Source organism: Caloenas nicobarica, chromosome 3, assembly GCF_036013445.1.
Source record: "Caloenas nicobarica isolate bCalNic1 chromosome 3, bCalNic1.hap1, whole genome shotgun sequence".
NCBI lineage: Eukaryota > Metazoa > Chordata > Aves > Columbiformes > Columbidae > Caloenas > Caloenas nicobarica.
Genome location: NC_088247.1, coordinates 246,836 through 265,163, shown reverse-complemented (window position 1 = coordinate 265,163; position 18,328 = coordinate 246,836). Strand labels below are relative to the sequence as shown.

Below are 18,328 nucleotides of genomic sequence, written 5' to 3'. Positions count from 1 at the left end.
ACACCACAGGAACAATGCTGCCTTTGAGCCAGGATGCTTTTATTGAGAAGACCTCGCCACGGGGAGTTGCTTATTCTGCCCCTTCCCCACGTAGTCCTGCAGCAGGAGCTGAGCAGCGCCTGGAAGGAAGAGTCCTGAAAGTGCTTTACTGGGTGGTTTATTCCTGGAAGACGCTGGATCCTGTGATGCTGGAGTCCAGGGCTGCAGAGCCAGCACCCCGGCTCAGTGAGAGGCTGCAGAGCAGAGCACGGAGGGAGAGCAGCAGCTGCCATCTCAGCAGCGGAGACCCTCCCCTCATGTCCCTGTTCCCTCCTGCTACTGGCAAGAGGACACGTGCCCCAGCCTGGGACACAGGGCAGAGCAGATACCCAGTAGAGACATTTCTGCCTCCAGACTCCGGGCAGCAGACGAGCACAGTCCAGCAGCGCTGCACCTGCCCCAGCGTGGCCGGCGGCTCACTGCCTCGCATGAGCAGGCTGGCTGGGCACACAACAGCAGCTCTGGGCGCTCAGGGCCAGCCCTTTCCAACAGGTTTGTGTTCCAGCAGCCAGCCTCGTGCAGGCCATGGGACCAGCCCCAGAAACAGCAGCAACCATAGCCCCGCAAGACAGGAGCCAGGAGCAGCATGTGACGCTGTCACAGCAGGGTCGTCCCGAGAGCAGTGATGAGCTCTGCCGCGCACACCCTCCTGGGCCTCAGCACCTCACCTAGGGCAGCACGGACACCGTGCTGCACACAGGGTGCTCGGCCGCTCCCCACAAACAGCTTGAATGCAACAGAACTGAGCCCTACCAGGGACCAGCAACGCCGCCTGCTCCCGCAGCTCCGGGGGGTCACACCGCCCGCTGAACGGCTGCTGGCAGCGCTCCTGCCCCGGCTGCACGCCCTGCGCTTCGGCCGGGCACCGCGGCAGCACGAGCTCCTCGCGCCCAGCTGTGTCTTTGTCCGCTGCAGCGGGGTGAGGCCCTGGAGCCCCTACACAGCAATGACGGGGCACAGCGCAGCCCCATTCAGCAGAGATCCACTCTACCACCCCACAGACAAACCCTCTGACACCCAGCCACAACCTCCCTAGCAGCGCTGGGGCAAACGCCTGCATTGCCCCATCCTCTCGGTCTCGGGGCGAAACGGGGAGCAGCTCCTGCCCTCCGAGCCCAGCCACAGCAGCCGAGAGCGAGCTCTGCTCCAGGCTGCCTGCCGGCCGCGGAGCGGCATCCCCAGGCTGCACCCGGGCCTGGGCCGAGCCGGTGCTGCCTCCCCGCAAGCCCCAGCCCCTCTGCTCCCCTCGACTTGCCCCCCGGGCTGGCGGTGCGGCCCCCCGGCCTTTCTCAGCTCCGTGCTCCGCAGCAGCAGGAGCGGGGCCAGGCGTGCGGGACAGGCAGGGCTGCACGCTGCATGCACAGCCGGGAGCCGGCTCCATGCACATCCCCGGACAGGCGCCCTCGGGAAAGCGTTAAGTTCTGATACGCGGATCTTCGCATGCAGAGTTCCAGGCTGGGCGCCTGGTGCTGCCTCCTCTTCCAAGGCCTGCTTCGGCTCCGGCAGGCCGCCCAGGACCCCAGACACGGAGCTGGTGCTGCGCTTACACCTCGATTATGTTGACTGAGGGAGACTTCTTCTAAGAGAGAAAAACCTGCTTTTAAACCCTGCTTTGCTAAGCCCCTGGGCTGCAGAGCCCCAGCCTCCTGGGGAGGCACCCAGACCAGCAGACCTCGCTGCAGAAGGGCTGAGCTGAGCCCTCCGCCCCGAGCTGAGGTGCCATGAGCTGCAGCAGCGCCCTGGCTTCAGCATCTCCCTTGGGACACCAAGGGAGCCAGCCCCGAGGCCACAGCCCTCTCCACTGACGCGCCCTCCTGGCAGAAAGGTTCAGGTGGCTCAGCTGCGTCGCCTGGTGCCCCTTGCCAGGTGAGTCCCTTCGGCCACACACTTGCCTCCCCAGGAAGCCTCTGCCCACTGCTGTGCCCCAGGACTCCTGGGTGAACCTGCCCCACACTCTTCCGCCTTCAGGACTTGCAGATGTCTGGTGGCTCCTGCCTGGTTCCCAGTGGTAGCCACACTACGCCTGATGCCCGTGGACAGGAGGCAGGTGCAGGGTCAGAGCAGAAAAGGTAAGCAAGGGGGTATGTCTGCCATGGGGCAGAGAATCTACAAAGCATGACATGACCAGTGTGGAGGGGCAGATGGGGCCTGCCGAGTGCCACATCCGTGCCATGTCCCTCACGGCAGCTCTGGTGTGTGCCAAGGGAACTAAAGGCTGCATGTGGCAAGGTACATTTTCTCAAAAACTGTTGCAAGCAGAAGCAAGTACTTTACACTAAAAGGAACATGCTCATTGAAGAGCACAGCCGATCGGTGAATTCAGAGAAGGTGCTGGGAAGGGGGCCTGGCTGCTGCATATTTGTTTTGTAGCTCAGCAAGACAGGAGGTGAGTGTCCCCACGACCACACTTCATAACAGGGCTCAGATCAAGAGCTGCACCATTGTCCGCTACTTCACAGCAGCTTGGCTCTGAAGCCAGGAGGAGAAGCAAATGGCAGAGCTTTTTCTTTCTTATACCTTGTTCCCAGCTTTATAATTATGGACTGAAAGAATAAACTTGCAGTGCTGTCACCTGCAAGCATGCCAAGAGCATGGTGAATGCAAAAAGACAAACTGAGGTGCCTCAGCCCTGTACAGGTGAACTTTTCAAGCAGCAGAAATAGGCCTTTGCACCTGTCTTGGCAGCCCTACATCAGCAGGGTCAGTTTGGAGCAGGGATCCAAGAGGAGGGATCTTTTGGGCAAGGAGTAATGGGGAAGCAGAAGAGGTGCATCCTTGGAGGGGCATGGCGAAGCGAGAGGACAGGTACCACCCTGCAATGCAGGAGCCGTCCCAGTTGATACATCCTGCCATCTCTTTCAGTGTTCCTCCTGCAGCCACCCACGGGGCACACACACTGCCCCAGAGAGACCAGGGCTCGCTGCACCCTAGAACCCCCCAGTTTTTATGGTGAGAGCCTGAGCTGAGGTGTTTCTCTCTCTGGAGAGAGCCAGAGCCTGCCCGGGCAGCGAGCCGCAGCAGACAGCACGTGCCAGCCCTCCCCACGCACCTTGCTGCGCAGCAGCCCCCCGCTCGGCCGCTCTGGCGTGCTGTGCTCCGAGGACGGCTTTGTCTTTTCCTTGTTGTTGTTGGAGTCGTTGTCCTTGATGATGTCATACTGTCTGCAGAAGAGGGCAATCACCGCTGCCGAGAGAGAGGGGATGAAGGCCTCCCTCACACCCCCGCCCCTCCCCACACCCGGAGAGCAGCCAGGCCCAGGGCACCCTGGGGTGCTGGTGCCCCACACCCCCCCAGTGACAGCCCAGACCACCCTGGCGCCTCTGCACATGTGGCCAGGCCGGTCTCCTCGGGCAGACAAGACACAGATGTGGCTGAAGCCATCAGGGCACATGCTCGGTGCCCAGGGCTCGGGGTTCTGAGGCCAAAGGCAGATGTTGAGGCACCCAGAGAAGGACAGTCCTCGAGGTCAGCGAGCAGCCGAGCGGGTTTGAGTTCCTCCAGCAAAGCACCAACTCACTGGTCCAGCACTTGCGACCCGACAAAATCCAGCCCTTGGCTTTGTCCTGTCTTGCAAACTGACTGTAGGGTCACGGTTTTACAGCACCCATCTCACGCAGGACACGTCCTGTAGCGTGGGACCCTGGATGCAGGACTCTGGACCCGTGTTTGAACTGTAATCATTAGATGTGCTGGACCCATTCAGAGCACAGCGCCTCATCACAGCCCCCGCAGGCTGGACCTGCCTGCTCCCTGCTGGCACTCTGGCACACCGACCTGCACAAGCTGCAGGCTAGCAGCTGACATCTTGTATTTTCTTCCAGTGCACTAGGAAAGGATTCAAGGCCAGGACAAGGAGAGATTCCTGCAAGATGCCACTAAAAGATCCACATTTACTGGCAAGGGAGTGGGGGACAAACGACTTGCCATTCACAGCAGCTGCACGTGACCAGGCAGGAGCTGACTGTTCTCTCCGAGGCTCCCTGGCTCCCAGGCACCCTGCTGTTTGCTAGAGCACTGCTCTGACCAGGCGCTGTACGGAACAAACCACCCATCTCACAGCTTTAGCAGATTGACGTGCGGCTGCTGCCAGCCACTGCAGCAATGTTGTCTGATGTCAGACGAGCCAGCGAAGGCCCAAGTTACGACAGTTGATGTCAGCTGGGATGCTCCCACCTGGAGTTCTGTATTGCCTGAGTCCCACACTGCCCCTGCTCTCCCAGCACAGCCAGCCCACACGCTCCAGGCCACCACTGCTGACACTGGCTGTGGCTGTTCCTCTTATCCCACTGGCTCATGCTCCTACAGAGACTCAATGGACTTACTGGAAAGGATGCCAGACCCACACCAACATGCCTCTGCACTCTCTCGAGCCTCATCCTCTTCATGGACCCTGGACTGCACCTCTGCCCCAGCCTGCCAGGGCGCTGCCTGCGGCACTCACCTGCCCACATGAGCAGCACAGCCACGATGATGATGATCTCGCCTGTCTGCAGCTGCCTGTCTTTGTCCAGCCCTTCCATGGTGATGTCACCTGCAGAGAAGAGAAGAGAACCCAGGCAGGGCTGGCAGCAGACACCCTCCCACCAGAACCCAGGTCAGGACCAGCAACACCCAAGGATCTGAGAAGGGGCTCCAGAAGAGAGAGGCCCATCCTGCCCAGACAAGGATGGGTGTGGGATGGCATCTTGGCGGGGGGAGGACACTCAGACTGTGGCTTTCCTATGTCAGATAAACCATCCTGGCTACCACAGGCAGTGAGGGATCCTAACAGCTCGTTTGGGTTCCAGTAGGGACTGCACAATGCACAGGAGTAATCGCAGAGGTTACTTCCTATGTAGGGACCAGGGCAGGTTAGGAAGGCCCTGAGCTGAACACAAAAGCTCCGAGGAAACTAACCCATGTGCTTGCCCTGTTAGACTCTTCTCAAGTCCCCCTCCTATGGCTAGTGCTGGAGACAGACTCCCGTGTCCAGTGGACCCCTGTGGGAATCACCTCTCCTGGATTCTTGGATCGTCTCTCATGGACCAGCATGCAGGCAAACCCCAAGGCCAGAAGGCACAACACGGACATGAGCAGGAAAGGAGACTACGGGCCTCTGCCACTTGTCCTTTGGTAGTCTGCAGGCTGGGAGATCCAAGAGCCTGCTCAATATTTGCTTCCTACGGGCAGCAGCTGAGCAGCCCACCGCAGCTGTCCTGGCCACAGCCTGCTTAGCTGAATAGGGTGCCAAGGCCTGGGATGGGAGGGCTGCGAGCCAGGGCTTGGGGACATTATTGTGGACACAGCGGACACAACAGCAGCCTGTACCACCCTGCTCCCTGTTACGACCCTGTGTGTCCCAAGCATCCGCTGCTCAGGGCAGCGCCTTCCTCGCTGGCTGCTGGACCCCTGCCCTGTGCCGCGGACACCGCGGCCGCGGCCCTGCCAGCAGCACCGGCGAGCTGGAGGAGCTGCCTCACCTTGGTTGGAGCTGTTGGAAGGGAGGCGGTCGGTCTCCTTCAGGGTTCGGAAGTGGACACGCTTACTGGCCTGGCTCTCCCCGTACAGGCCGATGCTCTGCACCTGGATGATGTAGTCAGCATCCTCCGCCAAGTCCCACAGCACACAGGCGCGGTTGGTGGTGTTCACCTCCCGGATGAAGCGCTGCATCTGTCCGTCCTGCCGCTGCCGGAGTGAGGAGCTGTCACCCGGGAGCTGCTCCCTCCGGGCACAGACCCCGTCTGCAGGGCTGTGCTGGGCACTGTGCCCTCGCCCCTCCCTTCCCGGGCAACCACCCCCGCCGGGCTGCGCCAGGCTGGCCCGCGCTCTGTGTGCAGCACCCCTGCGGGCCCGAGCGCCACGCGCTCCCCTGGAGAACCCGCCGTCATCTGGGGCTGCGCAGGTGGAGCAAGGCAAGCAAAGAGGGGTCACGTCACGGCTGAAGCACCATCCTTATCCAGAGAAATCACAGAGAAGCCACTGGAGGGACAGCTACCCCAGCACAACGCACGGCCTGCAGCCTCCCACCAGATGGATGGCTCGGCCAGGGCGCTCTGGCACGGGCTGCTGAACAGCAGAGGCGTCCTCAGGCAGCTGCAGACTGCGGCAAAGGGATGGCACAGGAGCATGCTGGCGAGCAGCGAGAGGGTCCCCGGCCCCCTGGGGGCAGAGCCTGGTACCTGCTGTAAGATGGCATAGCCGATGACCACGTCTCCTTCTGGGACGTCCCAGGAGACTGTGGCAGAGTTTGCCTTCAGCTGCGTCACAGTCACGTTGACAGGGGACGGTGGCCTGTCTGGGTGAGCCGGGGTGGACCGAGGCAAGGCACAAGAAAGAGGCAAAAGAAGATGTCTCAGAACAGGCACTGGCCCCTGCACGCCACCACGGGACCTCTCCAGCACCTGCCCACGGCAGCACAGCGGTCAGGGCTGCCGGGAGCAGCTCCTCCGGGGAATGCGCCCCCAGGAGCGGGTGGCACACGGCGGAGCCAGCGGCACACGCAGGGCACAGTGCTCCCGGGGCCGCCGCCGCTGCGGGGTGCGGGCCAGAGCTGCTCCCTGCCCGTGCGGCTCCCCCGTGGCAGCCGCTGGCTCTGGCAGCCTCGGCTCGCGGGCCAGGACCCCGCGCGGTGCCGGTGAGACGTGCTCACGCACACCTCGCCCTCCGCAGCGTCCTGCAGCGGGAACGAGGGCGAGCTCACGAGGCACCTCCCTGGCTCCTCTCTGCAGGGCTCGCAGCAGCAGACACAGCCCATTGCTCACAATACCTGTTCCGCGTAAAAGGGATTAGCGATGCTGACCACGTGCCCAGACCGCCAGACCCAGCTAAAGACACGAAGGGCCCCCAGTAGGCTCCTTCCACCTTGCAGACAACAAAAAGGGAAATGCATGGAGGCCTGTCCTGAGCAAAAAATGAGAGTTTAAGAGACTATCACGGCAATTTAACCAGTCCCTGCAGCACAAAATCACATGAAAAGAGGAGTCCCTGCAGGCTGTCCCAGAGTACTGCAGAGACCCTGCTGTCAGAACGATATTCACAAGAGCTCTGCACGAGGACGCCTGCTTGCAGACCTGAGGGACCTTCCCCGCAGCTCTGATTGTCATCCCTTGGAAAGTTTCCCTCATCAGCTCCAGCACGAGCAGCAGCAGAGCTGCCTGGTACCACAACACGCCTGCCCGGCCTGGGCACAGAGCGGATTCTGGGCAGGGAAGTCCCACGTTTCTGTAGGGTCCAGAAAATCCAAACAAATCCTACATTGATGCAGTTCTTCAACCATGGCTGTGGTGGCAAAATCAGGCTCCTCTAAGCTCTGGGGCTGCCCTGCGGATGTGCACATCACGAATGCCTGGCACACCACCCAGAACTGTGTAGGAAGCAACCCAGACACAGTATTTATATATCAACTGTGACAGAAAAATGGGGCAGCTTGGAATAAACACACTATGCAACTCAATCTGGCCATCTCATCTGCCTGGCATCGCTCCCTACGCCAGGGTGGGGAGGAAAGCCCACTGCAGAAGGCAGAGCTGACGTCTCAGCCTTGCAGTGCCAGCGGCTGCAGCGCTGGCAGCAGCGCGCAGCGTTGCTGTCCTTCAGAAAGCTGGCCCGATTCACCCATGTCTGCACCATCACCATCTCCAGATTTCACAGCACTAAGAGCATGGCAGGGTCCTACACAGGTACACAGGCCTGCACAAAAAATCAGATTTAGTCTGGAAATTAGACACGGGAGCGCATGAAGACAGACACTGAGGCTGCTGTTCATGTGTCCTCTCTCCCTGTAAACAAGACAGTGTCCTACAAGCTGCTTGTGTAGCACAAGTTCAAACCTCTGATTTATATAGACAGAAAAAGAGCCCCAGAGGGCACCTGAGAACAAGAAAAAAGACAACCATAACACCAACAACAACCACAGAGTGACAAGGACAGGTAATTTCTGCAGACCACTACTTCAATGCGTTTATTCACATTTGAATATATCCAGCTCCAGATCGAACCAGGGAAAGGCTGTGATTCCCACTCTGAGAAATGCAGGTTTGTGGTCTGCCACAGGCAATTAAGACAGATAGGAGGGTCACCCACAGACCCCAGAAAACATGTTCTCAGAGAGACACCAGGGCTGAGCACATCCCCAGCCTGTCTCACCAAGAGGCAGTCACTGAAGACAGCAGGAACAAGGACATCGCAGGATGCTGCGCCTCCTCTTTCAGAACAGCGGGCTGGAAAACCAGAAAGGATTCAAAGGTACACTCAAACATCCTTTATCCCATGAAGAGTGTGTCTCCTTAGAGTTTTGCCTGTGGGAATCTGGTTCATTACTGACTTGTGAGAGGGAGCCCCTGAGCCATGTCCCTGTCTGCAAACCCTGGGCTCCCACAAGCCAACAACAAAGGAGGTCGAACAAAGCTGCAGCCCCAGTTCTGTGCGTGCAGGGGCTGAGCTCCCCACAGGTGTGCCTGGTTTTCCACAGGTTCGGTGCAGCACTACCAGCAGAGCTGCAGGCAGCACCCTGTCAGTTGCAAAACACCAGGCAGAAGCATTTCAAAGTGTGGGGGGGACTGCGATGTTTCTGCTGCCCGTCAGGCGTAAGAACAGCTGTCCAAGGCCACCACTATGCTAGCAAATGTAAGGAGGTCAGGAACGGCCCAGGAATCCAGTGGTGGAGACTGGGCCTGGGAAATGCTTTGGTCTGAACAAGCGGTATGTGCCCAAACCCCTCCTGGGCATGGCCCAGCCTGAGCCATGAACCACTCCTCAGAGGTCGCACTGATGTGCTCCTCTCTTCAGAACTCATGAGCTTGGTGCTGTGGATGTGACCAGACCCTGCCAGCTGGCTTCAGGACAACAACAGGACCTGGTGCTTCACAAGATGCATCTACCGTCATAAGTTAGGTAGCTTTTTACATCTAACAGAATGAGGTCTGAACACGCCCAAAGGGGGCAGTTGGACTTTCCAACCTTTACGTGTATGTGAGGAAATTAAAGCCGAGGTCTGACATCTCTGCGACACAGAAGTCTGTGGATGGAGCTTGCAGCAGGCTCTCTGCCCTGCACAAGAATCTTCCGGGCCTCTGCAAGGAGCCCAGCCTGGCCCAGCCCAGGTTTTCAGGATGGGGATGCTGAGACACGGCCCTGGGGCTGAGTCACGCTGTGATTTGAGAACAAAGGCACCGGACTGATCCACGAGCCCTGCTGCTGGGTCCACATCGGCTGACAAAACTGCCTGGACTGTACTTGGCCAGAGCTTGCACAGGCCCCGTGCAGGAACATCCTGGGGGGATAAACCCCTGGCATCAAACTGCACAGACAGCGTACTCCAAGACAGCAGGATCTGCTACGACACCCAGCGCCAACCCCCAAATGTCCCTAAGGGAGTGAGGGGAGGGTGAGAGGTCACGGGGGCACAGCAGAGCCACACGCACATGGCCAGTCACTGCTTCAGACCTTGCACATCGCACACATACTCCGTGCAGGCTCCAGGCAAGCAGATCCCAGCCTGCGTGACAGTGGGACCTGAAGGTGTCCAGGCTGCAGCTCTTCACTGGAAAATGAGTGTCCCTTTGTCAGTTTGCAGTTCAGCAAACTGCAGAAAAGACATTTCTGAGCACAGGGTATTTTCACATCTAGCAGGAAGAGACAGGACAAGAAGTTTCAGAAGTCAAAACTAGAGGAGTTCACCCTAGAAACACGGGGGAATATTTAATCCCAAGGATATACAAGATAGGACCTCACTGACAGTCATTATGCCAAGACCTCCAAAGGACAGCTCACACCACAGAGAGCTTTGTGTATGAGCCCCACATTAAGCCTAACATTCTCCAGCCCACTCTGCAGCTGAGATCAGAGCAGTTTCATGCCAGAGCTGTTGCCATAAAGGTCTGTGAATGCAAGAGCTCAAAAAACCATATGCCTGAAGCCAAATACTAAAACATCCCCGTAAAGCCAAGATGCTCCAACATCCTGCTGGGCTCTCTGGGAAAAGCATGCCACAGTTAAGCCCTGCTCAATGCACTAATTGCTAATAATTCTGCATCATTTATAAGTTACCCAGCTTCGCTTTTGATTAAAGCCATACTAAGAAATGGGCACGACCGCAGAAAGAGCAATCACTTACTTAAGGCCTGGCGCACTGTTTGTCCTGCCAGCACAGCAGTGCGTTCTTTTCAGGCCAGCTGAAGAGGTGAGAAGAACTGGCTGGGGGTGCTGGAGCCGGGAGCACTGCAGGGAGGCCGGGCAGCATGCAGGGCTGACCCGCGGGCAGCCGGGCACCGCGCTACATCTGTCACACAACCTGCCCTTGTGGGTTAGAGATGCCCCTCAAGAGTGAAGCTGGCAGGTATGGTGCTCACGGGGATGGGGCGCAGCTCCACCGCACCCTCCCCATCCTGCTGGGACTCCAGAGAGGGACTCAGCTGCCCCTCGGCCTGTGCCCTTGATGCTGCTGCTCAAGGGCACCCAGATGTTTGCCCAACTTATCTCTGCGGTGGAGAGGTAGGCATCAGACTGCACATCTAAAAATAAGTGGCCCCTTTTTAACAACCCTGACTGCATTTCTTCCCGAATCCATCAGGCCCTGGAGCATATCTTTCGCAAGGAGATGGAAAACATGGCAGAACAGATCAGAACAGGTCTGATACTCGCAGTTCAATTTAATACATCAGTGACGTGACAAGGGGCAAATAGCAGACGGCTGCTACCGATGCAGGGTCACACAGACTGGTCAAGGGAAGAGAGGACACTGGTACCCTGGGAGCCGACAGACCTCGGCGTCTTGGCAAACACCAGCCCGGGGCGAGGCGGCAGGAGCCCTGTCAGCCAGGGAGCAGCTCGCAGGAGCAGCCCGCCCGCAGCACGGAGCCCGCAGCACGGAGCCCGCAGCACGGAGCCCGCAGCACGGAGCCCGCAGCACGGAGCAGCCCGGCCCGCGGCACGGAGCCCGCGGCACGGAGCCCGCAGCACGGAGCAGCCCGGCCCGCGGCATGGAGCCCGCGGCACGGAGCCCGCGGCACGGAGCAGCCCGCCCGCAGCACGGAGCCCGCGCACGGAGCCCGCAGCACGGAGCAGCCCGCCCGCAGCACTCGCTGCAGGGACTCGCTGCTCATGTGAGCGGCAAGGACGGGGCCGGGCGGCCCCGCTGCACGGGGACAAGGACAGCCCGCATGTCCCCGCTGCCTCGCCGGGAGCCGGAGGCTTCGGGAGCCGGAGCCGCTGCGGCGACGGCAGGTGCCCCCGGGAGAGCCCGGTGCCCACCGAGGGCCGCACGCCCTCCCACGGGGAGGGGACACGACACGGCCAAGGCACGGCTGGCTGGGGCCGGGGGCAGCCCGCGGGTGCCCGGGGGCCGGAGCGGGCAGGGCCGGGTCCCCGCGGGGTCGCGGCCGAGGCCATGGCCGGAGCGGGGGCGGTCGGCGGGAGGGTCTGGCGAGGGGCCGCAGCCCACAGCAGGGTCCGGCGCACGGCGGCCCGTGCCGGGGCGCAGCGAACGGCGGTGCAACGACCCGGACGGCGCCCGGCACCGACCCCCGCCCGGCACCGACCCCCGCCCGGCCGCACCGCAGGCGGCAGCGCGAGTGCCCGGGAGCGGGGCGGCCGCCGGGCCCGCGGCAGCGAGCGGAGCCCCTCGGCACGGCGCGGCCGCACTTACTGGCTCGCACGAGGCAGAGGTCGCAGCTGAAGAGCAGCAGGACGGGGTTGAGGAACGCCGCGAAGCGGGCCATGCCGGCGCGGGGCGCCCGGACTGCGGCCCCGGCCCGGGCGGCAGCCCTGGCAGCGGCCCGGCTCCCTGCGCCGCGGGACGGAGCGGGGCCGAGCCCCGGCCGCAGCGCGGGGGGGCGGAACGGCGGCCCGGACCTCCCCCGCCGCTCCGCCCCCCGAGCGCCGCCGCCGCGACTCCGGCAGCGCAACGGCCCCGGCACCGCCTCCCAGCCGGACTCCGGAACGGCCGGCGCCGCCCCCGAGCCGGACCCCCCAAATCACCAGCATCTCCCCCGAGCCGGACCCCCCAAATCACCAGCATCTCCCCCGAACCGGACGCCCAAAATCACCAGCGTCACCCCCCGAGCCGTACCCCCAAATCACCAGTGCCACACCCCAGCTGTTTCCCCAAACCGCAGTGCTGCCCCCGCCTCGTCCTGCACCCCCATAACCACCAGCGCTGCTCCCTGTCCCGCTCCCCAGTAACCACCATGCGGTGCCCCAATACCCATCAGTACCCCAGCATGCGGTGCCCCAATAACCATCAGTAGCATGTGGTGCCCCAATACCCATCAGTACCCCAGCATGCGGTGCCCCAGTAACCACCAGCGCCCACTCTCCCCGTGCAGTCTTCCCTCACACGGGGTGTTCACTCGTCTGTTGTTATACACGGACACCTGGTGCTCACACTGTCCTGCTGCAGCCCCTCCACAAACTCCCAGGGTTTCAGGGGTTTCGTTGCTCCACAACACAGCCACCGCAATGCTGAGCCTTTGGCACAGGTGCAGACTGGCAGGAGGAGCCAAGCTCAATTGATGAGCTCCCTTGGATTCAAGGGGCTGCTGAGGTGGCTCAGCCTTGCTGTGACTTTGGGCAGACATGGGGACTCCTGAGGGTCCTCACTGTCCAGCTGATGTCCTTCGCTGCAGCCTGTGTTGTCCTGGCTGTGTAGCACAGCTGGAGCCAAACAGCAGCTAGACCAAGCCCTGGGCACAGTCGGCCTGCAGCGAAGGTGCATTGATGTGTGCTTGTGGATGTGTGGCCGCGTGCATGCATAGTTCAATGCACTATGGCCCCTAAAATTCTTTCCTGCTCACTTCAGGAGGTCTTTCATAGTTACGGGAGAACTGGTCTGTGCTTTGGGGAAAGCCGTGGAAGGCCAGGGTAGTGCCGTTGCCATGGGGAGGATTTAATCTGCGGGGTTAGTGTGCAAGACACAAGCTCAAGCTGAACAGAAATGGAAGTCTGGCAGGACCTAGGTTAACTTTGCAGCTCTGTGGCAGATTGGGTGGTCTTTTGGCCTTGCCTAGGTTGTTCAATGCTGCTTTTCAGGTGCTTTTGGTGGATCAGGAGATTACATGCTCCCCATGCTGAGCTTCATTGCTGCTGCAGTCAACAGTGGCTGGGATGAAGGTAAGTCTCATCTTGCTTTCCCAGCAGAGTCCTGCTGGTAGGCTCCTTTTCTCTCCATCTGCATGCTGGGGAGGGAATTTCAAGGAAAGCCAGTGGTAGAGCTGTCAGCTGTGAGTCTGTGACTGCATGAGGTTTTAGAGGAGCAGATTGCCAGTTGTCCCTTCTCTGCAAAACCCATTCTCACTTGGTCACTGCAGTTGTGCCCTGATTCACACTTGGTTATTGCAGAACTGCCTGTTAACCTGATGGTTGGTGTTAATATTGACTACTCCACGGCGTTTTTTGGCAGCCAAGGATTCCAGCTCTGTGTTACTGCATGCTCTGTAGCGCAGGTTCCTCTGCCCAGGCAGCCCGGGGAGCAGCAGGCACAGGTGTGTGTGCTGGTGTCAAACAGCTTCTGGTCGTACCGCAGCTCTAAGTCAGGTCCTTCCTCCCATACACTCAGTCATTGCCTTCACTTCATACCATGCATTTTTCTATTGGTAATTGACTTCTATAATTTGTCTTGTTTGCATTTTAATGGATTGGTTATTTTACCTGCACAGTAAGCTGTTACTTCAGCTCTAATTGTTATCAGCACCATGACTTTGCTTCCTGCTACACATTTGCATGCTCTGTGGGACACTTCTCGGTATGTTCTTTCTACACATAAGCAGCAGGTCTCGCAGCTTTTGGAGCACAATCCTGAACACTGACATGCTGTCTTATTGCTTATCAATCAGTTGCATGGTCCAGATCCCTTCCGTTCAGATTGCACAGCTGCAGTAGTTACTCATTTGCTCCCTGGCTTGCCCAACATTGCTCTAGCCTGCACAGGTGTGGTCAATGAAGATGACATGTCAGATTTTACAAGATGTTATTTGGAAGGCTCAGCACTGTAGGTATTAGGTATCAGTGGGTAATGCTGTTCTTTGACAGCAGAAATGGGTGTCGGTTAGCACTGCGGCACAGTTTATCCTGCATCCATCAAAGCCACTCTCAAGGGATTAGGTGTCTGTGTCCTTTCCATATGCTCCAGGCTGCAACCCTATTGCTCTCACAGGATGGGAATCATGCTGTGATCAGTGGAGGTTTATATCTGACCACCCTTGGCCACCACTGTTGGCTGAGTGGCATCTGCAGGCTCCATACACCCACAGATCAGTTGTCCTGGGCACAGCAAAGGCCGTGCCGTGCCCCTGCGGGCAGTGCTGGGAACTCAGCAAACACCAGCACCGTGCCACCCCTGTGTGCTGCTCCGGGGAAGAGCCTGTGACCGCTCGGGGGGAAGCACCCGCTGCTCTGGGAGCAGAAGAGAGCATTTGCATATGTGGGTTGAGTCTATAAATAATAAATACCAAGAGTGAAAACTCTCCACACATGTTTTATTATCATTTGAGTGTTCGGGATTTTGGCCAGGCAAAATTCAATTTGCAATCACAAATCAGGAACTAATACATCTAAACTGGATTATATGCCTTGTACTTGGAATTCAGTGGGGAAATCCAGCAGCAGGCTCGAGATCCCATCCTTGCCTCTGCAAGCTGGGCTGCAGGCCCCACAGCCCCAGTCTGCCTCAGTTCCCTCCTGTTCTCCCGCTGCTGCCCTTGTGAGTCCCCCTGCCCTGCGCCCCCGGGCGCTCTGCCCACCAGCCACCCCTCCCGTCTGTGTTCGCCACGTGCTGTGCCCCTGGTTGCCAGCATAAGCTGGTCCGCGAGCAAACGCTGCGTGTGGACAAGGAGCATGTGCCACACTGGCTGCTTGAGTGCCGTGTGTCGCACCCGTGTGACGGCTCCCTGCCCCGTGCACCCTGCCCGGCACACGGGCTGCAGGAGGCTCCTTCAGCAAGCAGAGCATTTCCCAGAGAGGCCCCGAATACACTCACCATCAGTCTTTAGTTTTGGCCGTCACCGAGGCAAATGTGAGGCTCTCAGAGAGGTGCTGGCAGCGAGGAATGCTCTACCCATGGCGCAGGAGCCTCCTGTACCTGCACAACAACACTCCGCTGTCATCTTTCTCTGCCCAATACTGAACACATCAGCAAGGGTTCCCAGCGCATCAGGAATTCACCTCTGTGTCTATGTCTGTGGCCCTGGGAGCTGGGAAGGTCTGAGATTTATGGTATGCTTGTTCAGAAACTGCCCATACATTGTAGCATGTATATTTTATTGATGAAATGAAACCCACATGCATGGATTTTGTGTCCCTAATCTAAGCATTTGTCAGCTTTGAACTAGCGTGAGGTGGGCGTTCACGGATTTATGGAAGGAATTAACATTGCATGACCCGCAATAGCTGGGTCCTGACCTGGGGGTCCTGGACCTCTGTGACTGTTCCCTTCCTGGATGAAACACTCGTGCAAGTATTTCCCCAAGAGACACCAAGTTTATGAATGTCTGTGCAAGTCTCCATGTCCCACATTCTCTCCCTGACATCACAAGTCTGTTCTGCCTGTGTCTGCCTCCAAAGAGTGTCAGGATGGTGCTGCCCAGGCTGGAATCCTGGCTGCTCCAGCTCCCTGCTGCAGAGCCCCCATGGCCAGATGTGACCCGATTATGCTGTGGAGACAGCCAGCAGCTGCTGCTGTGGCATGGGCAGCCCTTTCCAGGTGAGCGCTGTCCTCAGCCAGCTGCAGGCTGGCCTAGCGAGGGCTGGGGAGGGTGACGTGCCCGCTCCGCGCCCGCACTCCAGACTCCATCGCCCGGCTGGTCCCGTGGCTGCTGACCACGCGCGCTCTCCGAAGCCACCGTAGCTGCTGCTCTGAATTGGTGCTTTTCTGTCTGCTGTTCACTGGGAGATAATGTCCAAGGTGTGTTGTGAAGGTTCATTCACATCAATTCAGCCGCATCCACGTGCCGGCTGCTGTAACTTATTTCCCTCCCACGGAGGTGGAATTAACTAATTGGTTCCTTGTAATTATAATAGAGAAGGGCAAGTGGATATCAAATCACAGATATTTTCTATAAAGCTGCTACAGGAAAATCTCCTACTGCTTTCAGCCAAGAATGGGCTCAGATCCATCAGCAGGTGGTGGATATCAACCATTTGACACTTCATGAACTTTATGAAATGTGGAAAGCCCCTCTGCTAATCATTAGTAATTCCCGATCCTTTTTTCTTCGTTTGGTGATGGTGGTTTTTTACCATCTGCTGCATGACTGATTTTGGGGAATTCAGTGCTGACCAAGAACAGACATTTATACTCTTGATTATCACAGGGTATTGTAAAGTCAGGACTTCTGCTATGCAATTATATGCCATGTGAAAAACAATTTATTCTGTTGGGTTTAGACCAGCTGTCCAATTATTTCTTCTGGCACTTACTAGTTTCTATTGTAAGAAACAATTAATAATTGTTTGCTATGTAATGCACTGCACCATTTGTGACACTGCAGATCCTTATTGTCTTTCCAAGCTGATAATTTTTTTTCTACCCTTTGAAGATGGGACAACTAGACAGCATATGGTGCTTGAGATGTGGGTGTCCTGTGTATCAGTAATAATGTTATCGCTCAGCCCTTTCCCAGATCATCTGCACTACATGAAGGCATCAAAGCCAAGAGCCCAGTAAAGCTAAAAAGGGATCTGAGAGGTGTACTGATAGCAAAAGTATCCAGTATTATCATGGTCACTAAGCACATGAATGATGGAATTTACTGAGCTGCTTTGCTTGGGAACTAAAATCAGTCTCTATCAAAGCTCACAGTGGCACACCTGGGGAAGAAGTTTATTTGCTATTGCCCATTCTACAAAGGAGGATGCAGATAAGCAGAGAAATGTACAAGGCACTGAACCTGGGGCAGGAAAGATAATCCCAGAGAGAAAAAGGAATGAGGAGCATTGAGCAGATTCTGCATCCCATGTGGAACTGTGCTCCGCAGTGACCAGCTGCCCTGCAAACGAGGTGCCTGTGTCAGTGGGCTCACAGCCTGCAAGAAGCCTCAGCTGCCCCATCTGCACCTCCTCTGGGGCTTCGGGCTTCAAGAAGGGAGAAAACTCACCTGGTAGTCCTTAAGAGGGAACTTTGGGCAAAGCAGCTTATGGTGAAAGCCTGAACGAGCCCGAGTTGTTTGGCCTAGAGACTGCGAGACTGAGGGGGATGTGCTGACAGCTTCTCCTCTCTGCCTGACAGCTGCCAGGCGCACGCAGAGCTGCTGCAGAGCCTGGGGCGGCCTGTTCCGTGCCTGGGGCAGGACCGGAGCCCGTGGTGGCTGGTGTGGAGAGCAGGGCTGGTCGCTCCTCGGCGTGAGGCTGGGGATGCTGACCCGGCGCCCAGCCCCCCGGCCACAGGCCGTCACCTCCTCCCTGGTCTTGCTCCTGACAGGGCCACAATAACTTGCCATCTGCACCACCGACCCTGGGATCTGCTCACTGCGTTTGCTTGGCTGGCTGCGCAGTCGTTGCCGTCACCTGGGAGCAGAGCCGGAGTTCTGGGATGACGGAGAGAACGAGTCTGCCGGTCGGCCTGGCTCCTCCGGGCCCGGCGAGGCCCATGCCCGTTCGGGCCCCTGCAGCGTCCCTGCGCGGAGGCCAGTGCGCTTCTGTGCGCCCCGTGGCTGCTGTGCTCCCTGGTTGCCCTGGCTGCTCATCGCCGTGCGGCACGAGCGGCCCGGGCCCTGGCAGAGCCCTCGTCCTGCTGGGGCCGGGACGCGGGGCCTCCAGCTGCAGACCCGGGCAGGTGGGCTGGGGCAGCCCGGGGCGGCAGCCGGACACAGGGAGGCAGCAGCAGCTGGTATTTAACTGTCTGCATCCACGGCCACGGTGAAGGGCGGGCGCAGCCGGGACGAAGTGAGCTGCAGGGACTGTGGAGCCCAAGCGCCCAGCCCTGGTTGGACCTGGACCCGGCCAGACGCAGCAGGACCTGGCGCTGGCCCTGCGGAGCGTGCCGGAGCTGCCCAGCCCTCGGGAAAGACGGCCGTGTCACCCGGGCACGGGGTGCTGCCCGGGGTGAGGACCCCCGCTACCCTGCTCCCGATCAGCACACGGAAACTCGTTTATAACGCCAGCCTGCAATCCTGGCTGTGCTGCAAGAGCCGGAGATTTGGACCCATCGCTGGGGCAGACACGACACTTGTTACAGTGACTAAAACTGACATGCAGATAATACCAGCAGCGCGCAGCTGTGTGGAAGGAGGGAACACCCGTTTTTAGCTGCTGTGTCGGGCTGTCTGCAGGCTCAGGAATACCTTCCTGCACCACACGTGTTGTGGCTAAGTGTCACGGT

The 18,328-nt window shown here is 58.8% G+C and overlaps 1 protein-coding gene across 6 annotated transcripts; it reads right to left on the bottom strand.

Moving 5' to 3' along the window:
- Positions 1 to 27: 27 nt before the first annotated feature.
- FNDC4 (fibronectin type III domain containing 4) lies at positions 28 to 11,824 on the bottom strand. 6 transcript variants are annotated; one of them, XM_065632799.1, is made up of 6 exons: positions 11,663 to 11,824; positions 6,198 to 6,313; positions 5,499 to 5,703; positions 4,481 to 4,570; positions 3,089 to 3,222; positions 28 to 1,618 (listed from the first exon to the last, which is right to left on the bottom strand). In XM_065632799.1, the coding sequence occupies exons 1-6, from the start codon at positions 11,733 to 11,735 to the stop codon at positions 1,583 to 1,585; spliced, it is 654 nt and encodes a 217-aa protein (XP_065488871.1). In that variant the 5' UTR covers positions 11,736 to 11,824; the 3' UTR covers positions 28 to 1,582. The 6 variants fall into 6 exon arrangements, with proteins under 6 accessions (XP_065488871.1, XP_065488872.1, XP_065488873.1 ...); XM_065632800.1 differs by having other exon boundaries at positions 28 to 1,615; XM_065632801.1 differs by having other exon boundaries at positions 3,089 to 3,200.
- Positions 11,825 to 18,328: the final 6,504 nt, after the last annotated feature.

Excerpts from the sequence above, each read along its gene's own strand:
- FNDC4 (XM_065632797.1), bottom strand. The coding sequence starts at position 11,735 with ATGGCCCGCTTCGCGGCGTTCCTCAACCCCGTCCTGCTGCTCTTCAGC. Across the intron at positions 5,704-6,197 it reads GCTATGCCATCTTACAGCAG|CGGCAGGACGGACAGATGCA; the intron begins GTACCAGGCTCT and ends TCACTCCGGCAG. Across the intron at positions 2,967-3,088 it reads GGGGGCTGCTGCGCAGCAAG|GGTGCAGCGAGCCCTGGTCT; the intron begins GTGCGTGGGGAG and ends GGGGGGTTCTAG.